General features: G+C 29.0%; 1 protein-coding gene across 5 annotated transcripts in view; it reads left to right on the top strand.

The window, feature by feature from the left end:
- sfl (N-deacetylase and N-sulfotransferase sfl) overlaps positions 1-20,498 on the top strand; it is a 722,911-nt gene that overhangs the window by 675,205 nt on the left and 27,208 nt on the right. For all 5 annotated transcript variants that reach the window (XM_075377448.1, XM_075377447.1, XM_075377449.1 and 2 more), the window contains 7 exons: positions 258-467; positions 4,384-4,587; positions 6,110-6,236; positions 11,445-11,560; positions 12,508-12,693; positions 13,887-14,015; positions 17,090-17,272. In XM_075377448.1, coding sequence (XP_075233563.1) covers positions 258-467; positions 4,384-4,587; positions 6,110-6,236; positions 11,445-11,560; positions 12,508-12,693; positions 13,887-14,015; positions 17,090-17,272 — 1,155 coding nt within the window. The remainder of the gene's footprint in view (positions 1-257; positions 468-4,383; positions 4,588-6,109; positions 6,237-11,444; positions 11,561-12,507; positions 12,694-13,886; positions 14,016-17,089; positions 17,273-20,498) is intronic.

Here is a 20,498-nt window from a genome sequence, read left to right as displayed (position 1 = left end):
ATATTCCTGCTATCTGCATTTCTTTTATCTTAGGTTTGTTGCTCCCAAAGATTATCTGAAAATTTAGATAATTGTAATTCAGTAAATAGGTTTTTGCTTTATTAACAATTCTTGAAATTTGTTTTTAATGCTTTTGTATTTTGAACCGCCATTTTGAAATTATTAAATAATTGAAAATATTCTAAGTTATAAGAATAAATATTATTTAAATACAAATTATTTATTTTTTATTATAGTCTTGGATTTTTGTTTGACAGGATGCAGCTTTGAATGCCGCATCACCAGTTTTAAGATTAACTAGAGCCGGTGAAGTAGCATGGGGCCCATTGCCTGGTTCCGATTGGACTGTGTTCTCACCAAACCATTCAACATACGAGTCATTAGCTTGGGCCAATAATAACTCACAAGATTGGGGTGGAGATGCTGAAGATGGTTCACAGCCATCACCACTCCCTACTGTTATACAGGTAGATTTGTGGTAATAGTTTTCATTTGACATTTTGTACATAGATGAAGACTGTGCTGAAAATTTGTAAATTGGTTTATTATTTTTTTTAATTTATCTCTTTTGTAACATCAATGAGGGTTGAAAAATAATCTTTTGTTGAATCTGATTTAAGTTATCTGATTCAGATGGTTGGAGAATGAACTGCTATATTATAATGCAGCAGATTCCAAGTTCAGTCCAATTAAATGGGAAATTGTCACAAATCCTGATATATAAGATCTGTTCAAAAAAATAACAAACCTTGTGTTTCTTTAGTGCTTATGACATTTTGAGATGAGCAGTTATTATTACTGCATAGCATAGGAACTAAAATTAATTCTCATTAACTCATTTTTGTGTAACATTTATTCAGAAAGGTGTTTTTAATGCAATTTTTGTGATGAGTGACTTAGATGAGCAAAAGTTGCAATAGAATTTTATGTTAAGATTAGCAAAAAAGTTTACTGAAACCCTGTAAGTTTTTCTGAAACTTTTCCTGTAAGCCTGAGGAAGGACTCTAAATCCTACACAAAGCTTTGAATGATTCAGATGTTTTAAAAGTGGCCAAGAATCTACCAAAGACAAAAAATATCTTCTAAGAAGGCCATTGACATTAATGAAGATGTCCTAATTCAGTAAGACCATTGACATCGGTGGATGTATATCAAGTTGCTCAAATGAACGATTTAGTGAGATTAAAATTGCATTTAACAATTATCAAGATAGGAAAAGAGACTGCGATTTTGGATGCAACCAAAAAGTTGAGAATATATGAAGAATTAACACCAAGTTTACTCAAAACTCTAGACCAGCGTTTCTCAATCTGGAGGTCACAGTGATATGAAAGAGGGGTTGCAAAAATAGCCTACAACTTTACACATAAACAATAATGAAATCATTTTATGAGAAAAAAATCATTTACCATAACCACTTTACTTACATTTTTAAGTATATATGTAAAGGAAATAAATTAATGAGATGGTTGCATTTGTTTCTCATTTGAAAGTTCCATCATACATGGATCTATATTAGAAATGCACAAAAGCAATTTTTTCTAAGTGATAAAAAAGATTTCTGCGTTTAGTTTTTAGTACAACCATAGATGGAAAAAAAACAAACCTTTTCCGGATTAATATTTTCAGTGCTTCTGTGACTAAATTTCCTTATTCGCTTCAACCAGCAAGACAAAACATAACTAAATCTTCAGGTGTGAATTGTAGTTGTAATGTTTTATTGGCAGACAAATTGATGAACTGGTCGTGAATCTTAATGTGTCTAAGCAGCTGCAGCAACACTTTCACTGCATGGATTCAGTATCCATCATTTTGGGAAATCTTCCTGGAATACCTCCACTCCAATTGAATTTTTAGCTCATGCAAATGCATCTTTATGCTATGCAAACTGTGGTGAATAATAGTCTTCTTCAACCAATTTTTCTCAATATAATCAGATGTGAGTGGAAACATATCAGAATTTTTGCGTTGAAGACGAATAATTCAGATATGAAGCTTCTTAATGAAAGCATGAACTTTGTCATTATTAAAATGTTTCTATCACATGCTTGTAAATTCATATTTAAGTTGTTTAAATGCATAAATACATCAGCTAAGTAAGCCAAAAGCAACATATACTCAATATTCTGTAAACATATTGAAAATGTCTGTGAAGGAAGCAGTGCATCCATTCCACCATTTGCATATGACAATCTTTTAATTTTTTTAGAAATCCACTGTTCTTTCTTGTTATTGCCTTTGGACCATCATTACATACTGCAATACATTTTGTCCAATCTATGTTATAGTTTTTAGTAGCTTCATAAAAAGACATCAAAAAAATATTGTCCTTTTGCATTACCAGGTATTGATTTGGAAAACAATATATTTTCTTTGATTGATCTACCCCTATTGCATTCATATATCACAAAACATAAGGTCTGAGAAATATTTTCCACATTGTTGATTCATCAAATTGAATACTAAAAACTTCATTTGAACTCACTTGCTGAATTATCGACAGCCATGTCATCGATTTTCCTTGATACTGTGTCGGAAAGTGAAATTTAAAAAATTTTTTTTGCTTCTTCACCTATTAAAACACTGACCATGTCAACTGCAGCAGGCAGTTTGAGGTTTTCTGCAATTGTATGGGGTTTTAGCTACTCCTAATCCTATAAAATCAGATGCTTCAAGTGTAAATTTATCTGTATGCTTATTTTACAAATAGAATCTTGTTGATTTTTCAAAGTATGTAATTTTCATTTGTAAAATTCCAAGGGTTTGCTTTATGATCCAGATGTTTAGTTTCCAAGTGTTGAATTAATTTTGATGGCTTAATGCTTTCATCGTAGGGGACGTGAAAGAAAACAACCACTTTGGCTTTCCTATGGCATCCATTGGCATCCAATGTGGTTAAACTGTAATTTAAATGTCATTATACAATCTTGTCTTTTTACCAATTCACTGAACGTAGATGGCTCATTTGCTTTTTTCACAAATTTATCCATTTCACATAAGAATCTAATTGAAAAAAAAAACAGTTCCACTGTTTGACCGCTCACTAAAAAACCAAAACCTCAATTATTATTATTTTCAATGAAACTATGCCTTTAAATACTTAAATAAAGGTACTAGATGCATACTTTGTATTTGTAACTAAACTGATGTTCTGCAATTCCTTATGCCTCAACATGTTCAAATGTATCACATGCATATTTGAACATGATGCTCTCACAGCGAATATTATGCAAGTAGCCCAAATTACAAGGAGCACATACACATCAAATTGGAACCTGTAAATTGCTCATGTTTATACACTTCATAAATTCATGTTCATATCCATCGCTATCAATGCATTTAAATAGTTTTAACTAGGTTTCACTGAGTTGGGGTTGAGGGTTGCGATTAGTTTCCGTGAAAGTTTCCCTTAGTTTTACACAAAATTTCACATCAACACATTCCTCCAACTCCTCAGTTTTCGCTTTTTTCAGACAACCAATTTTTTCATGACCTCACTCAGATGGTAATTACTTAATAATTAATGCATAAATTGGAACCCTGTAAAAGGCGATATGTTACCATGATATGCCGTTAGGTATGCATGATGGCCAGAGCATATCATCTGCACACTTGGCTTGCAATTTAAAAAGTTAGGTTTTTTTATCGAATGTCATAAGTAATTTACCTTAGAGATTTTGTTGTAATGATTGAAGTACCAAAATAAAGCAATGACTGATATATTTATGTTTTAATTTGAGCTTGGACTTGGGATTTTCATCAGTCACAGTTTATCTTTAGATCTGACATACTAATGTAGTAGATGGCCTCATCGTAACTGTTATAGGCAAAACTATTGTAGGTGACCTGGCATGAGTCACAAATCACTCCTGAAAATGATTGTCATTTTAAAGAATAACAAGATCCCAGTTCACGCTTAATTTATAAAAAAAGAGAAAATGTAAGGAGTGAAGTGGTTACCCATTGTTTTCTTCATTGAGATGAATATGTGATTTGATATCAGTATGCATAACCTTCTTAATTGCAGGTTATAATTAGTCCTGCATTTGATGACTTTATTCTATACACCACAGGAGGGTCAGGTGTTACCTCATGGCTGTTATTTTTCTTGGAGAAAGAAACTTTAATGGTGCCTCTTATACCTCAGGTGCTTTACATGAACATCCATAAGATAGACAGGGACAGGAAGCGTAAAGCAAAAAATTAATGTACTTCTTTTCTTTTTTTTAGCATATTTTATGTAAACTGATTCAAATCGGCAAGGGAATATTATATAATAATACAGTTTGTTAAGAAATTTCTAATTAAAGAAAAAAATTATATGAAATAATTAGAACCATCTAAAAAGCAGTTTTTCAAAAATATTATTTCCTTTTTTTTTAGGACCATGGAGGTTTTGATGGAATTCAGCGAGTATTATTTGGATCTGGCCTTAGATTTTGGTTACATAGATTATTATTCCTTGATGCATTATCTTATTTAAGCCACGGTCAACTCTCAGTCAGTCTAAATCGTTTATTGTTAGTTGATGTTGATGATATTTTTGTGGGAGAACGTGGTACTCGTTTACGTAAAGATGATGTTATGGTAATTATTGTTTAATAATGTATTTATTTTAACTACAAGTAAGTTTTTTGGTGTTAATATTTTTTTGTGTTAATTGTCCTTAAATATATAAAAGAAATTAGGTTTTTTATCTCCATATAAACATAAGTGAAATTTTGTTTGTATTATTATCCTTTACTGAATGAATGATTAAATTACTAAAAAAATATTTTGACCAGTTTGTATAAAATTAAAGTATTTCTTTTTACAAAAATAATATCATTCTACTGATAAGTTTTCATTAAATTCAAATGAAATAAACCTGCATTTTCTATATCTTTGTGTATTTACGTTTTTTAAATTTAAATGAAGTTATTTCTTGAAGTTCTGATTTTATTATTGTCACATATTTACGCCACTCTAATATTTCATGTATCATTTCAATGTATTCAGTTATCAATTACGTATTACAATTATTTATTATCAATTTCATGTATTCAATTATTGTATTGTGTATTTTTACAAAATACATAACCTCTTTTCTGTGTTACTTAACAATTTATATTTTTTGCTGCTTCTTTGATGAAGTTCTTTTTATGATTTAAACTTTTCACTGATTTTTCCAAGAAAATGCTGGAGTAATTCCTTTTGTTACTGTGGGTAACATACTTGTCAGTGATATGATCTACATAGAGTGTAATTTCTTTTGATTTGAATAAAACTTTTTTTTAATTACTTATATTCAGAATACACAATAAACGCTTCCATCTTCTATCCCCCCACTACTAATCATCTGCCAGCTGACTATGTATCCTTCTCACTCCAAACTATTATATAATATCCTTTTTTTTTTTTTTATCATACTGTTGGTTGTGTCATCTGGGCCTTTTTCCATTTATTTCCAGTTTCTATATCACTGTCAATAATTTTTCTCCACTCTTAATTTTTCCATACCGTTGTTACTTCATCTCCAAACCTTTCCTCACACTATTCCACTTTACTACCTCTCTAAAGTCTGCATTCCTCAATTTCTCTTTTTTTTAAATAACCTTTTCCTTTTATTGCTCTGAGAAATTAGTTTCTCCTACATGTATTCATTCTATTTTCTCCATATTCTGCTCGGTCACTTTTCCTCTACTGAAGCTGATGATGAATTACTGCTAAGCAAGTGTGCACTAGCATATGTAGATTCTTAAAACTTATTGTATTATTATTTCATTTCCAAAATCTGTAGATTATCATCACAACACTGAAAACAATACCCTCTCCATAATGCCAAATTTACAGCACTTTTGTTTATAAAATATCTTTGGCAGTGAAATTGTAAACAATTTCCTTTATATGAATATTGTATTTTAACCTGATAGAAAAATACTTTTCAGGTATTACTGTAAATTTAGTTTAATTTTCTTTCACGCTGAAAATTTTTGCCAGGTAGTAATCATTAAACTCTTATATATTGTTTGTAAATTTGTTTATAGTTTGCATTCTTTATGTGATTTAATTTTGTTTTTATCTTTGTTTACAGTTAATTATGCTGTGAATTTATTTGTTTTGTTTTTAGGCTTTGTTGCAGACTCAGGAACGTATACAACAAATGGTACCTGGGTTTAAATTTAATCTGGGATTTTCAGGAAAATATTTTCATCATGGGACAGCTGAGGAAAATCTCGGTGATGATATGATTTTAGGTATGCTGATGTAATCATTAATTGAATTGTAATGCTAGCTGTACTAGTCTGTGGTGCCTTCTCTGAGAGTAAAGATATTCAGTAAATAGCTAATTCCTGTAAATAGGATATTTCTTGTAGGGCTGAATGACATGTGCGTATATGTGAAAGTGTGTTCGGCTCAATAAAGAAGGTAAAAGGAAACTGAATCATTTAACCTTAACTAGTAAGCTTGACTTGATAAATGCTTACTATTCTGGGGTATGGTTGTAAATTTTTTATAAGTAGTTGCTGTCTGAGGTGTAAGTTGCTATAAATGATTTGCTGATTATACATGAACACAGGATTAAGGATTTTATCTATGGATAGTTTTTTTTTGTATATTACTTAAGAGTTGACATTTTATGCTAAAATTTATTTTTAAATATTTCCTTCAAATAATTATCTACATAAAATTGGTGATGTTATTCTGAGTTACATGTCACACAACTAGATAGTTGCAAGCTTTAGTGTATTTTAAACTAAATTAAATAGAAATATTAGTTTTTTTTTATTCCTAGCTGCATTTTTACTTCATAAAATGGCTGACTCGCTGTTGAATGACTTTTTTTATCTCTGGAAGTAGTCATTACACAGTTTTTATTTCATGATGATATTAATATAATACATAATTTCCATTTTATATTTAGAATATCTGTTGTTATTTAATTCTGTAAACATTAATATAATTTTTTAAATGAACTTTTTTCATTACTGAATGTATTATTTCAGTATTCTTTTGATAAATTACATAATGTTATCATCACGGAAATGTTGATTTATAATTGACAAAAAAATAATAATAAATGTAGAAATCTCTAATCGACCTAGGATCAAGTTATGTTTATTTCAAAAAGTGCAAATGGAGTAGGTTTTTCATCTTAAAGAGTTAAGTTAAACATTAAAATAAAATAATTTATTACCTATTTTTAAAATGATTGTTCAGAGTTCTTTTTTATGAAGATTAACCTTTAAAAATAGAATTGAATGTGTCTCAAATTGTGACCAGGTTTTTTTTTTTGTATATTTAATTCTTGACTATATTAAACATGAGTATAAGAAGTAGTACAGTAAACTCTGCTTAATATGCTCACTCATAAAATGATTTTCTGCTTAAAACGTGATTTTTACTAAGTCTCTAATCCAATAAGGCAAAACACACATAGTGAATAATCATTTGAAAAGTTACCACATTTACTGTTCAACAGCTATCAGTCCCATCGTATTTCTGTTTGCAGGCATATCATTCTTGGGAGGAAACCTTTTTAAAACTATTTTCAAAGAGGTGGAACTCTCCCTATCTGCTACACTTACCTCCAACTCAAAAATCTTAAGATGTAGGTACCTTATATTATTGGTTTTTCATATGTTTAAATGATGTTATAATGCTGTGTTTACCAATACATTTTTGCAATGCTGTTGAAAGCTAACCATATTTTTAAGAAGAACAGACAATCTCAGACATAATGCTTTGGGTTAATAACACTGTATCCCAACATAACCTAAAAAAAACATTTTTAATCATAAATTCTATACCAGTGAACCAAGTTTTATTTTATTTGTACCAATTTACGTGTCATTCAAAGGGTCTTTCAATGAGGTGTCACAAGCTACATCGTCTCATTTAAAAAAAATAAGTTTTCAACCCTTGAATATTTAGAAAATATTTAAGGGTGAAATTTTGAGTTGGTAATTTAAAAAATAATTTTCACAGTTTTAATCCACATATTATGATTATTTCAAATGATTTAAAAAGTAATATCACATAATTTTATAGTTACTTTTGTTGGACTGAAATTTAGTAGTATGCCAAATGGTTTTTTGCACCTATGAGCAAAGGGGTGGGCAGATTTTAATTTTCTTTTCACCAAAATTCATTATTTTTTTCGGATTATCAATTATGTAATTAAATGTTACTATTGCCATTGGCAAGATTTTTGCATTGGCAAAGGTGTAGCAGAGAGTGCGGGTTCCACCCCTTTGAAAATAATTTTAAAAAGGTTCCTCCCAGGAGTGGTATACATGTCTGCAAACAGAAATATGATGATATGATGGACTAATAGCTGTTGAATAGTAAATGTGATTATTTCTGCTCAATACGCACTAAATTCTGCCTAATACTCTTTTTGTTTTATATCTGATGAATTGGAATTTAACTGTTACATAAGGCTATTTAGCAATTTATTCATGAAGATAAGATTAAACATGACTCGGAAGTTTGCTGTAAATTTCTCCTTAAACAGTCAGATAACCATTCATCATTACAGCAGTTGTGAATCGTAGAATTCAATTCAGTGATGTATATCAATTCAAGCTGATGTGGTGTTTAATCCTCTTGTTGTTTTGCTGAATAAGAACTGTTAGAATCATTTGTTTTTCTCTTGGAAACATATTTTTTTAGCATTAGTCATGAAATTGGTGTAGAGCAACATGAGTGCCATTAAAGGAAAAGTGTTATCAGTCGATAATAAATAAAAATTAAAAAAAAATATAATCAAAATTATAAAGTATAACCTCAAACTCAAATCACTAAAGATCTTAAAATTCTATTTGACATGAACAATAATTTCAAAAAACCAAAAGAGATTCAGAAAAGTACTGTACAAAGTGAACAAAAAAAATAAAAATCAGTAAAATGAACAGTTAGAAGATGTATTACTGAAATGGTTCTGTAAGTCTGTAGCTTACATCTGCCAATGAATGGGACACTTTTACTGGAAATAGCCACAGAACTCCAAATTGCCAATTTCACTCCCGTCTGTTGGATGGATTAGCAGATTCAAATCACGACACAGAATGTATATCGTCAGATCTGTGGTGGATCAGAGTCGGTGAATGAAAAAGATGTTGCATCATGGAAAAATAATACTTTATCTATCTGCTTAAGGACTACAGCCCATGAGTGAGATGTTCTTAATGCAGATGAATTCAGTCTATTTTTTTAACCGATGCCAAATGAGTCTTTGGTTTACAAAAAAGACAAATGTCACAGTGGCAAAAAAAGTAAAGTAAAATGAAATAGACTTTTAGCGTGTACTAACAGACACACTAGTAGTGTGTACAGACAGTATCAAGAAAATTAAGCTCCTAGTCACAGGAAAGGCAAAATCACCAACGTGTTTTAAAAACATTCCCGCGTGGTTACACTATCCAATGCCAAACACATGGATGACTTGAATAGTTTGCTTTATGGGTTAAAGAACTGAATGGATGTTTCAAAAGCAAACCTGGAAAATTCTTCTTTTTATGGATAACTTTGCAGTGTATCCAATAGATTTCCTACTATCAAACATAAAAATTGTTTTTCTACCTGCCAACAAGATAAGTCATCTACAGCCTATGGACCAGGGTGTAATTAAAGTAGTGAAAGAATAGTATCGTAAGAGACTGGTGCAACTTTATGTCCTATGGATTGGGGTTTAACCGTATAACTGTTGTCAGTATAACCATTTTGGATGCAATGTATTTCATCACTGTGGCGTGGGATGCAGTCACCTCCAAAGTTATAGAAAACTGTTTTACTAAAGCTGGGATAAAGAGGCCAAAAGAAGAAGAACTGACAGTACTGACATTGAAAATGAAATCGAAAAGGATGCTGATATAAGACACTTTCCGGAGTATGCATCAGTGGACGATGATGTACTTACATGAAGGGAAGAACAGTGAAGAAATGATCCAAGAGGTGAGAATTGAGGAAAGTGGGTGATGATGATGAAGAAGAAGAAGAAGAGCCTGCACCACCAGTGATGACAGTTCCCACAGTAAAAGCACAGACAGTATAGCATAAGACTATGAAGGGAGGCAATCAGATACCAACATATTTTCGCAGAGCGCTAATCAACCGCGGATCATTGTGATGGGAAAAGGTTAAGTGGAGTTTACTGTAGTATATTATAAATAGATATGCAGCATCTTTCTTAAAAAGTTATAAATTAAAACAAGGTAGAGCATTTTGATTAGTTTTGTGTCATATAAACAGATTAATAGCATTTTGTGACTGAGAATGAAGACTGTGGATATTGTAGTGAATTGAATAAAGCAGTACCAGAAAATAGGATTTATTAAAAACAAAATTTTGAATTGGGAAGCTGAGAGCAACTAATTTAATAATATATGTTTTATATTTTTATCATCCTGTAGAAATTAAAAGAGAAAAAATATGTTTAATGCAATATGTATTCACTGTTTACTTTTTCTATTGAATGCTTATTACTTGTAGTAGGTATGTGTTTAACTTTTTCCAGACAAAAGGTGAGGAAAAATGTATGAGATAGAAGGTTAATTCTTGGAACTATGAATGTTACTCATATGGTGACCAGTTGAAACATATGAGCAATCATGTTTGTACACATTGTTGACTAATTTGTATGCAAACCACAAATAGATTTTGTCATTTGTTGATTGATTGGCTGTTGCAAAAACAATAAAAGTATGTGTGTAGACTCCCATAGAAATTTTATGTAAAAACTGGCAAATCAGCTAATGGAATATTGAAGCTTACAAAAGTGGTACATGGTATGGATTTTCTGAAAAAGTTTTGTTTTAAAGAGGTGTGTAAAAATGGCATAAGAGATTCAGAGATGGATAAGAAGTTGTGAACATCGAATTCTAAAAGCGGGCAGCCCAGAACAAAAATTCAAATATGAACTGTGTGCAAGTTTAGATACGGTCTGGCAGATATTTAAGTTTACAATTAATGTATAATAAAATGACCAGCAGAAATTTTGTTTGCAGAAAAGACCTGAATTGTGGCCTCACAAGTGAATCATTCACTGTAAAAATGTGTCGAGCCATGGTGTATTCATCATGAGAGTTCTAGGTATTAGGTCATCCTGTTTTTTCACATGACTTTACCGTGTGATTTCTGACTGTTACCAAAATTAAAGACTGTGCTAACAGATTATGATTTTCCAGTATTAGCATAATGTGGTAGTGGAACTCAAGAATACTAAAAAAAGTGTTCTGGTCGGTTTCTAGGAATGGAAATACAATTTAAACAGCTGAATAGGTAAATAAGTGGAGCACTTTCAAGGTGATACTAGCCATTAATGTAAAGTTTCAAATGTATCTTTTTCACTAGTATATTCTGGAAATTAAATTATTATTCCTTATAGAGTCTTGAGTCAAATTATGTTTATTGAATGAATGTTTTACATTTTATATATATTTATATTTTCGTATTTTTTACAGAAAATGTTCATAAATTTATATGGTTTAGTCATATGTGGAATCATCAGCAACCACATCTTTATGAAAATCAAACACAACTCGAGGCAGATATGTCTTTAAATAGGAAATTTGCCAAGGTATTGATTTTATTATTAAAAATATCCTTTAGTTTTATATTAATGAACTATGAGGGCAAGAATATTACTATTCTCGCTGCCAGCATGAAATTCTGCATATATGTTAAGAAATGTAACTTAATACGCAAACTTTGTTCATTGTATGTTTAACAGTTATTTTGGAAAATTACAACCAAAAATCATGTCTTGTAGTAATTCAAAAATAGTGAAAGATAGGGAAAAAAAAGGTTAAGTAATAGAGCTAAATTTTTTTTTATAATAGTTTTTCATTAAATAAAAAATAGAACCATATTTTTTATTTATATGGTGGGATTTATTCTTGTTTCATCAAAAAAAAAAATTGAAAATTGTTACTGCATTACCTACATTATAAGAAAATACTATTACCTAGTTTCTATATCTTAGTTTTAAAGGTTAAATAACGGTCACTGCTTATAAAATCATTTTTATGAAAGATCGGGTTTAAAAAACTTACCAATGATACTAAAAACAATATTAAGCCAAAGTGGTGTGGTTTATAACTTTGAGGAGGAACATGCTCACATTAAAGTACATTACCTCAATCAGCAATCCTACATTTAGCTATTTGACCGTAATGTTAGTTCTTTGTATATTTTGTTTCCTTGCAGTTTTAAGCTATATATGCTGATTATAGATAGATTCCTTGGGTCATAATGTGTATTCATTGCCACAAAACTGGAAAATAGGAACAGATTCGGTAATGGTTTTGGAGTAAAAATTAGGTGACATTTTTTGCTAATCTTTTGTTAAAAAGCAAAGCATTTTTAGACTTACGTTATGTTTCACTTTTTTCTGTTATTTTTAGCTGTAGAATCAATTTCAGAAGTATGGATCTTTTTCATAAAACATTCTGCAGAATTGTAAAATGTTTTTGCATCATGAGAATTATGTTTCATGTAAATTTTTTTTTTGTTGTAATTTTTAAGGACCACGGTATACCAGTAGATTCAGGATATTCAGTGGCACCACATCATTCAGGTGTATACCCTGTACATGAAGCACTTTATTCAGCATGGAAGCGTGTGTGGAACGTAAGAGTTACTTCAACAGAGGAGTATCCTCATTTGAGGCCTGCTCGCCTTCGTCGTGGATTTATACATCGTAACATAATGGTATATAAAATTTCAAATTACAATTTAGGTAACTTGTTTGTTGTTTTTTAGTATCTATTTTTAATGATAAAGAATATAAAATATTGTTGTTTGATTAAACATACTCTTTATTTATTTAGATTATATGTTTCATGTCTTAGTTTAAAGATATTGTTCTTTAATGTCAATGATGGATCTTGGATTGGGAAAAAGTAGTAAAGTACCACTTTTCCCCAAGTACTTTCTGATTAGTGCACTGACCAGAAGTGATCCTCTGAGGGTTGATCATTTCCTTCCTCTTTTCTGATTCATCATTCCATTTCCTTGAATAAATACAATAGGGATCTGGTAAGTCACCATCCTGGTTCCATTTGGGTCACCATTTTGGCCCCTTCTAATGATCGGTAAGGCAGCTGCTTTTATAAGGCTCAACGAATATGATAACTTTTTTGTGGGTCTTCTTCCAAACTGGGGATTGTGCAAAGGTGCATTTAACGAGGTGCCTATTGGATAAATGCCATGAAGCCAAAGCCTTTACTTATTCTATTATCTGAATCTATTAATGCACTTTAATTTTGAAAGCATGATCATACTCAAATTATTTTTAAGAAAACAATTTTTAAAATACGTATACTACATAATTTTTTTAAAGGATTTTTAAATGTCTATATTTCTATATTTAATTCTTTCATCATCAGTATTTTAAAGAAAAAATATTAACAGTTCTTTAGTATGTGTTTACATTTGTTTTTTGTTTTTTTTTAATATTACCTATGTGTAGGCCTATTATAAATTTATTAGTAAAGCATAATATATGCTATAGAGTAAATCTTTATTCTGATTGGAATATAATAATTCATTACGTAAATCATATCAGTAATATATAAAATCATAGTTTGCTTTTATTATCATCTGGCATTAGTTATAGAACTTGGTCCCATAAATTTTGATAATTTCTGTTATTTTACTCCTAGTTTTATTCAGTGTAGTGTATAATAGCTGTGGTGGCTGGCTAGTGTAAGTCTATTTATTTATTTTTGGAGCACAAAGCTCTAAATATTTTTAAAATTCATTTAAGGGTGAAATGTATTGTCATAAAAACTAAAGAAAGTGAAAGATTATAGATGATAAACCATTGCTGCACCACAGACATCAGTCTGACAACTGTGTGTGTAATTAAACTTTCTTCATAATTTAATGTATATTTTTTTCAGGTGCTTCCAAGACAGACATGTGGATTGTTTACTCATACAATATTAATAGAAAGGTATCCTGGTGGTCGAGAAAAGTTAGACGAATCTATACAGGGTGGTGAATTGTTCCAGACAATAGTTTATAACCCAGTAAGTGTTTGTTTATTTGTTGTTTAAATTTATTTACAAATTAATTTTAAAATACATTGTTATTTTAATTTTCATTGATGGAATTAATTATATTATGATAATATCCCAAACCTTTGCAACAGTTTTCTTTCCAAAAACTTTATACTGATAGCATGATCTCAAAATTACAAAATATTTTATGTAATTTTTTGCAATAGACAGCTGATGTAACACGTGAAAATTAAATTGTATAGTATTTATTGAAAGACTGTTAGTCATAATGTTTCACTGAAAACATCAGCTAATGGTATGGTAAATAATATCAAGCGATCAAAATTATATTTTATATTTTGTTTCACATTTGGTCCAGACTTTCATAACATGAATTTGTCTACAGTGTACCACTCTTATAACATCCTACATTATTTCATCTATAGATTTTTATTGCTAAATTTATTTTCTGTTATTCTATTAAATGCATCATAATTTTATTTAAGAAAATTTTCAAAATCAAATTATTCTTCGTTTATAGATTTACAGAGAAGCCATTTTTCTAGTTTAAATAGAATATGTTACCATAGTTTTTGAAGTTCATAGTTTTAAGTTATCGTTCATCTCTGACATTCTTTGTGTATGCACTGACATAAATATTATATTAATTTTTCATGGTTTTGAAAAATAATTAAAGAAATAAAAACTGCTTATGTTTAGAACTTCAGTGCTGCATGCTTTATAACATGTGCTTTCAGCAATATTACAGCCGACCTCTGTGTTTGGAGTACCATGTTTGTCTTTTATCTTGAAGATATTGGGTTTGAATCCTAGTCAGGCTTTGCATTTTTCTTATACTATAAATACTTATAACACACTTCCAATAGACAAGCTAGAGCTTGTGTGAATTATTTATCTGATAAAAAGGTTATGGTATAAGACAGCCTCGGGAGAGATAATATAGATTTGAATTAGATAACAGCTCAGAATAGAATTAGATCTCTATCAACTGGGTACATTCTTCTGATAAGTATGTTCAAAAATGTTTTAAAATATTTTCACAATTGAGAGCCTGGTCTTATTATACAAAATCAACAGGAGATGACTTTAATAATGTTATAAATAATAGATAATTCTAATTTTTGACTTACGAGTTCATTTGGAAGTGTAAAATAGATTTAACTTAGTATATCAATTGCAGAATAGTTTCTTACAATCCAATTGAGAACAGGCAAAAGATAAACACCTCAAATTTATTTAAAAATTAAGTTACATAAATTGAAAGGCACTGAAAATTAAAATATTTGTAATGTTCAAGAACCTGATGATGTAAAACATTGTTAGTGTATCCAGTTTAATAATAATTAAAGTGATTTTTGTAAGGTCAATATTTATAAGATCCATATTCCTCTGTACCAAAACATTGTATTTTTATAATCAAAAACAAACTTGAACAACCCAGGTAATTCTGTACCTCGGTTGTTCAAGTTGGTTTTTTATTATAAAAATACAATAATTAAAGTTTATGCCATTATATCCAAATAAGTCACTCATACGATGAAATTAGCAAGTCAGAGGATGTTAACTCTACGTTCAGACTGTGTTGTTTCAGTCTGAATGTTTAATGAAATATTTTGTGTAATTTTATAATTGTAAGTGAAACTGTTATTTGATATTTTCTACATTATTAAAGAAAGCTGTTTATTGTTTTCTGTTTGCCAACCAAAAGGGTAGTTTGTTTTAATGAGAAGACAGAATTAAAAAAAAAAATAAAAGATGGTATTTTAATTAAGTTGAATGTTAGAATATGAAAAGAATTTTGCAATTTCTTATTCAATCTCTTTGATATACATATAATTATACAAATACAACTTATTATTATGTTTTTTATATCATAAAAAAGATTATTTGTAAGTAATTATGGTTAAAATTATTGAAAATTCTATATAGATGAAGTACAATGAATGACATCGTTTATTTATAATGAAAATAAATAATTTGAATTGATGTAATTAAATTTATTGGTTTGTCCATATGAATCTTTTTATTAATTTTTTTAATAAAAAGTGGTAAAAAACACAGTTTTGTCTTAGTGGGCAGCATAATTAACAAACTGTAATTATAGAAAAGTGTTTATCATTTCTTTTAACAGTCAACAAAAATCTTAAATTACTGTTCCATTTATGTAGTTGATAAGTCTTATAAAGTATGTCAATTTACTCAGAATAGAATATCCTGCAAGATATTTAAAATTAGCTCTTGATTAATTTTCTGTTGAATCCAAAATGTAAGCATTAAACAAAATAAATAAAATTTGTAGGAAAGAAGTTTATTATTGATTACTATTTTTTTTTTTTTTCAACTTTGACTAACTGAAGATCATATGAAGCAACATTTTGCATTCATATCTCCCTTCTGGACGTTTTCTTTCCTGGTCTTCCATTCAATTTGTTCATTCTTTCAATTTATTTTTGCCTTATCTCTTTTGAACAGAAGTTGTTGTTGGTTCCTTTTTTCTCCTTTTCTTGGAAACCCTTGTAATCTTATACCAGTATTCTACAACACTGTTCTCTGCCTTGTACTATTTCTTGTTTCCTTTAGGTCTTCTTGAACCACTGAGGTCAATTGACATGCTATTTATTTAATCAGATGCAAACTTTTTTTCTTGAAACAGAAGCTTTATAATAATTATGTTATACAGAATGTGTTTGCGGATAAATATAAAAAAAGAAAAAGTTTGATATACTAAAAGCAAAGTTACATTTGTTCTTATAAAGTGTAATTTTCAATTAAAATAATTACTATGAGAGTGTCTATTGTAGATACGATAATTATTAATAGTTGAAATGGTTAAACTTCATATCATTAACTGTAAATAATTTTAATTTTGGTGATATTTTATGAAATTTAAAAAATATTAGTAAAAATTATACAGGGAAAAATCTCCTAGTTAAAAGCAGTATTTAATTTTTTTTTTACTTGTATTAATAAAAAGCACGCTTTCATTTTTATAAATATTTAGAACTGATTTAATAGTAATAACTGTTTACCTCACTATTCCTTCAGAATTTAAGTATTTCATGTATGTTATTTCTCTATTTCAGATTAATGTGTTCATGAGTCATATGTCAAACTATGGTAATGATCGATTAGCATTATATACATTTGAATCTGTGATAAAGTTTTTACGTTGTTGGACTAATCTAAAATTATCTAGCGCCCCACCATTACAACTTGCAGAGAAATATTTTCAAATGTATCCAGATGAGGCTGATCCAGTCTGGGGTGTAAGTAAACACTACAAAGAGTTCATTAGTTTTTAAAATTGATTTTATATTTTATTATTTTTATTTTTTAATTGATTATAAACAAAATTATTTTTTAATCTATTGTATTACAGCATAAATATTTTCAGTTTTTAAAATCTCATTGATTGGAGAATATAATTGTTTTGTTGAAACGTTTGTATTTTAATTTTAATTGTAATCTGCTTTTAAAAATTTTACATAGAGAAATATTGTATGTGAAGGTACTTTTTGCAACTTAACCGTTTAACAGAATGATGCAGCATTCACAAAAAATTAAAACTATATCAATAAACGTAGAGATAAATTGTATAAACATTTGTGTTACCAGATAAATTGAAATATCAAACTAAGAAAGCATATACTAAATTTTATATTTATATTATGATTTTGCTTATAAATTGTGATTCAATTGTATCAACAATGGTTTGATCTCCCTGAATTTTGTGGCTACTGTTAGTTTTTCTATGTAATCTCTTCTTATTTTTTTAAAATATTACATGGACACTGGTGTGATAAGCATTCCCCACTCTTATTATATAGCAAGGTTATTACTTAGCGTATAAGAATGCAACCTTATGAATGTTTTATGTTTGTAACTTTTTATCAGCTTTCTGGTGATATTAATCTTTCTTGAAATTAAAACAAGTCCCTCAGTAGAGTTAGGAAAATTTTATATTGATACATCCAATTGTATAACTATTTTTTAACGCATTTTATTTCTCTTTTTAATTAATTAATTGTCTGTTCTTGAAGAATTTATTACATTATATTCTTTTTTGATTTAATTTATTATTTTAAGTTTATTTATTTACCAGTATGAAATAATAGTAAATTATTTCAGCCTGATGAAGAAGACGGTTATTCTAAACCTGAGGGTAAATTTACAGAAAATTTAGATCACTGTAGTGTTCAGGGATGAACCAATTACAGGTCCAAATTTACTTCAAAGCAGTGGTGTATAAAACATACTGAAATCTGTAAATTTCTAGAGCCAAAAGAAATGGAAAAGGTGTAACTAAAGAAGTTTATATATTCAATCAAATGTGGTTCAAACTGAAATGAAAGAATGAGTTATGCGATTTGTTATATTCAGTGGAAAAGAGTTGAAAAAATTTACAAAAGAGAGAAAGTGACAATACACTAATTGCAATGTCAAAAATATTTGTATTTATTAATGCTCTGTTTGATTGGAGTGAAACAAGAAAACCCATACTGATATACGAGAAATTTGGTAAAATGTGGGTTTTACACACTCGTTATTGAGGTTTGCAGTAGTTAGAAAAGATTTTATTTTGCTCATATGTTTAAGATTTGATAACAAAGGTTTCAAATGATATAAAACTAAAATGTAGATTAGCTGATAGCATTTAATTTATTTTTAATTAGTTTATGAAACATTACAAAGGTAGTAGTTATAATGTTAGTAAATACTAACAGAGATGTGGTTATTTTTCTTAGATATTAAGTAAATTAAAGTAAATTGTATTAATTTTTTTAGATACTAAATTAATATTAGATATTAGAATTTTATCCATTATGCATTTAAAAAAAACAACTGACTAGGTATTGAATGCCTGACGTGTATCATTGCTTAAACACTTATTGTTTTCTTTCTGTTTTGATTTATTAAATAAAAAAATTAAAAATTAAGACACAAAATAAAAAATATATAGTAATAACAATTATATAAAAAATTAAAAAAGTAATTAGGTTATATATATGAAATAATGGAAGTATATATGCAGAACACAATACTATGCAGCCTACTATCTTAACAGTTAACATTGTCAGTCTAATATACCATTGGTATGGAGTTACCAGTCTTACATGGATAATACACTTGATATGTATCTTTAATCCAGTTTTGCTGTTGGTACACTGTCTTTACTTTAAATTCATGTGTGATGTTATTTCCAGTTCCTTATATTTATTGGAATTAACAGGTTAAACGACATCCTGTGGCAAATTCTGGTTTATTTTCTTGTCTGAAATTTTTACGGTAAATTATATGACTTAATTTGTACTGTATTGAAGTATAAGTTAAAATAAAGTATCTGATGACATAATGTAGAGATGGTTACTGTGAGTGTCAAAATTCACAAATGTATATTGAGTGATTGAAATAGAAATGAATACCATTATAGTAATGTTTAATCTAAAATTTTATAACAAATCTAAACATTAGAAAATAATACAGTAATTTTGCATATAATTATTTAATTTAAAAGGAAAATATAGATATTCTGTTAAAGCAAAGGTATATTTGTATTAAAATTATGTCTTTTGGTTAATGAACTTTTTTTATGATTTTTGTGAAGAAGTAATAATGGAGTGTATATAGGCTGTTTATAAATTAACCACTGGTTGGATATTACAAACAAACTATAGCGACATGGCCCATGCGCAGTTGTTAAATACCGTAGCACATGTGCAGTAGAATCCAGCTAGACTTAAACATCACATTGTTCGCTACTTCCTTCATTATATGGTAAAATGTGGACGTGATTGTTGTGGCTTACACCATTTCTGAAGTATGTAGCATTATTTGGTTTTTGCAAGCAGAAGGAACATCTGCAACCAAGATCCGCTGTTGGTTGTACATAGTTTACGTTAATAACATAATGGGTGATGGTTTTGAGAGAGTATGGTGAAGGAAATTCAGGGAAGGACAAAATAATGTGCAAGGGAAGAAAAGGGTAACATTTCATCGTCAGGGATGAGCTTGTAGAAAAAATGAATATATCGTTTGCAAAAAATACAGCTTTACAATTACTGAACATAGTGAAAATTTTCCTCAAATTTCAAGGTCAGCTCTTTAAAGAATCATTACAGACAGATTGGGTTTTCATAAGTGCTGTGCACGATGTGTACAGATACTCACAAAAAAGATTGGATGGAATTAACTTTAATTCATCAATATCAAAATAAAGAAAAAAATTTCTTAAGAGTATTATTGTTACTGGGGTAAAGAGACCCGGATTCAGTTCACCAATACAGAGCAGTAAATCTCAACCGGAGAAACATTTAGCCTGCAACTTTACTTATAAACAATAATAAAATCATTTTATGAGAAAAGAAAATAATTTATTATAAACATTTTACTGACATTTAAAACATAAACACATGTATATTTACTTACATAAGAACACATGTAAATAAAATAAATTAATGAGATGGCTACATTTGTTTTTCATTTAAGTTTCTC

The sequence above is a fragment of the Lycorma delicatula genome, chromosome 10 (genome assembly GCF_047948215.1).
Source record: "Lycorma delicatula isolate Av1 chromosome 10, ASM4794821v1, whole genome shotgun sequence".
NCBI lineage: Eukaryota > Metazoa > Arthropoda > Insecta > Hemiptera > Fulgoridae > Lycorma > Lycorma delicatula.
This window is presented reverse-complemented; position numbering and strand designations above follow the sequence as displayed.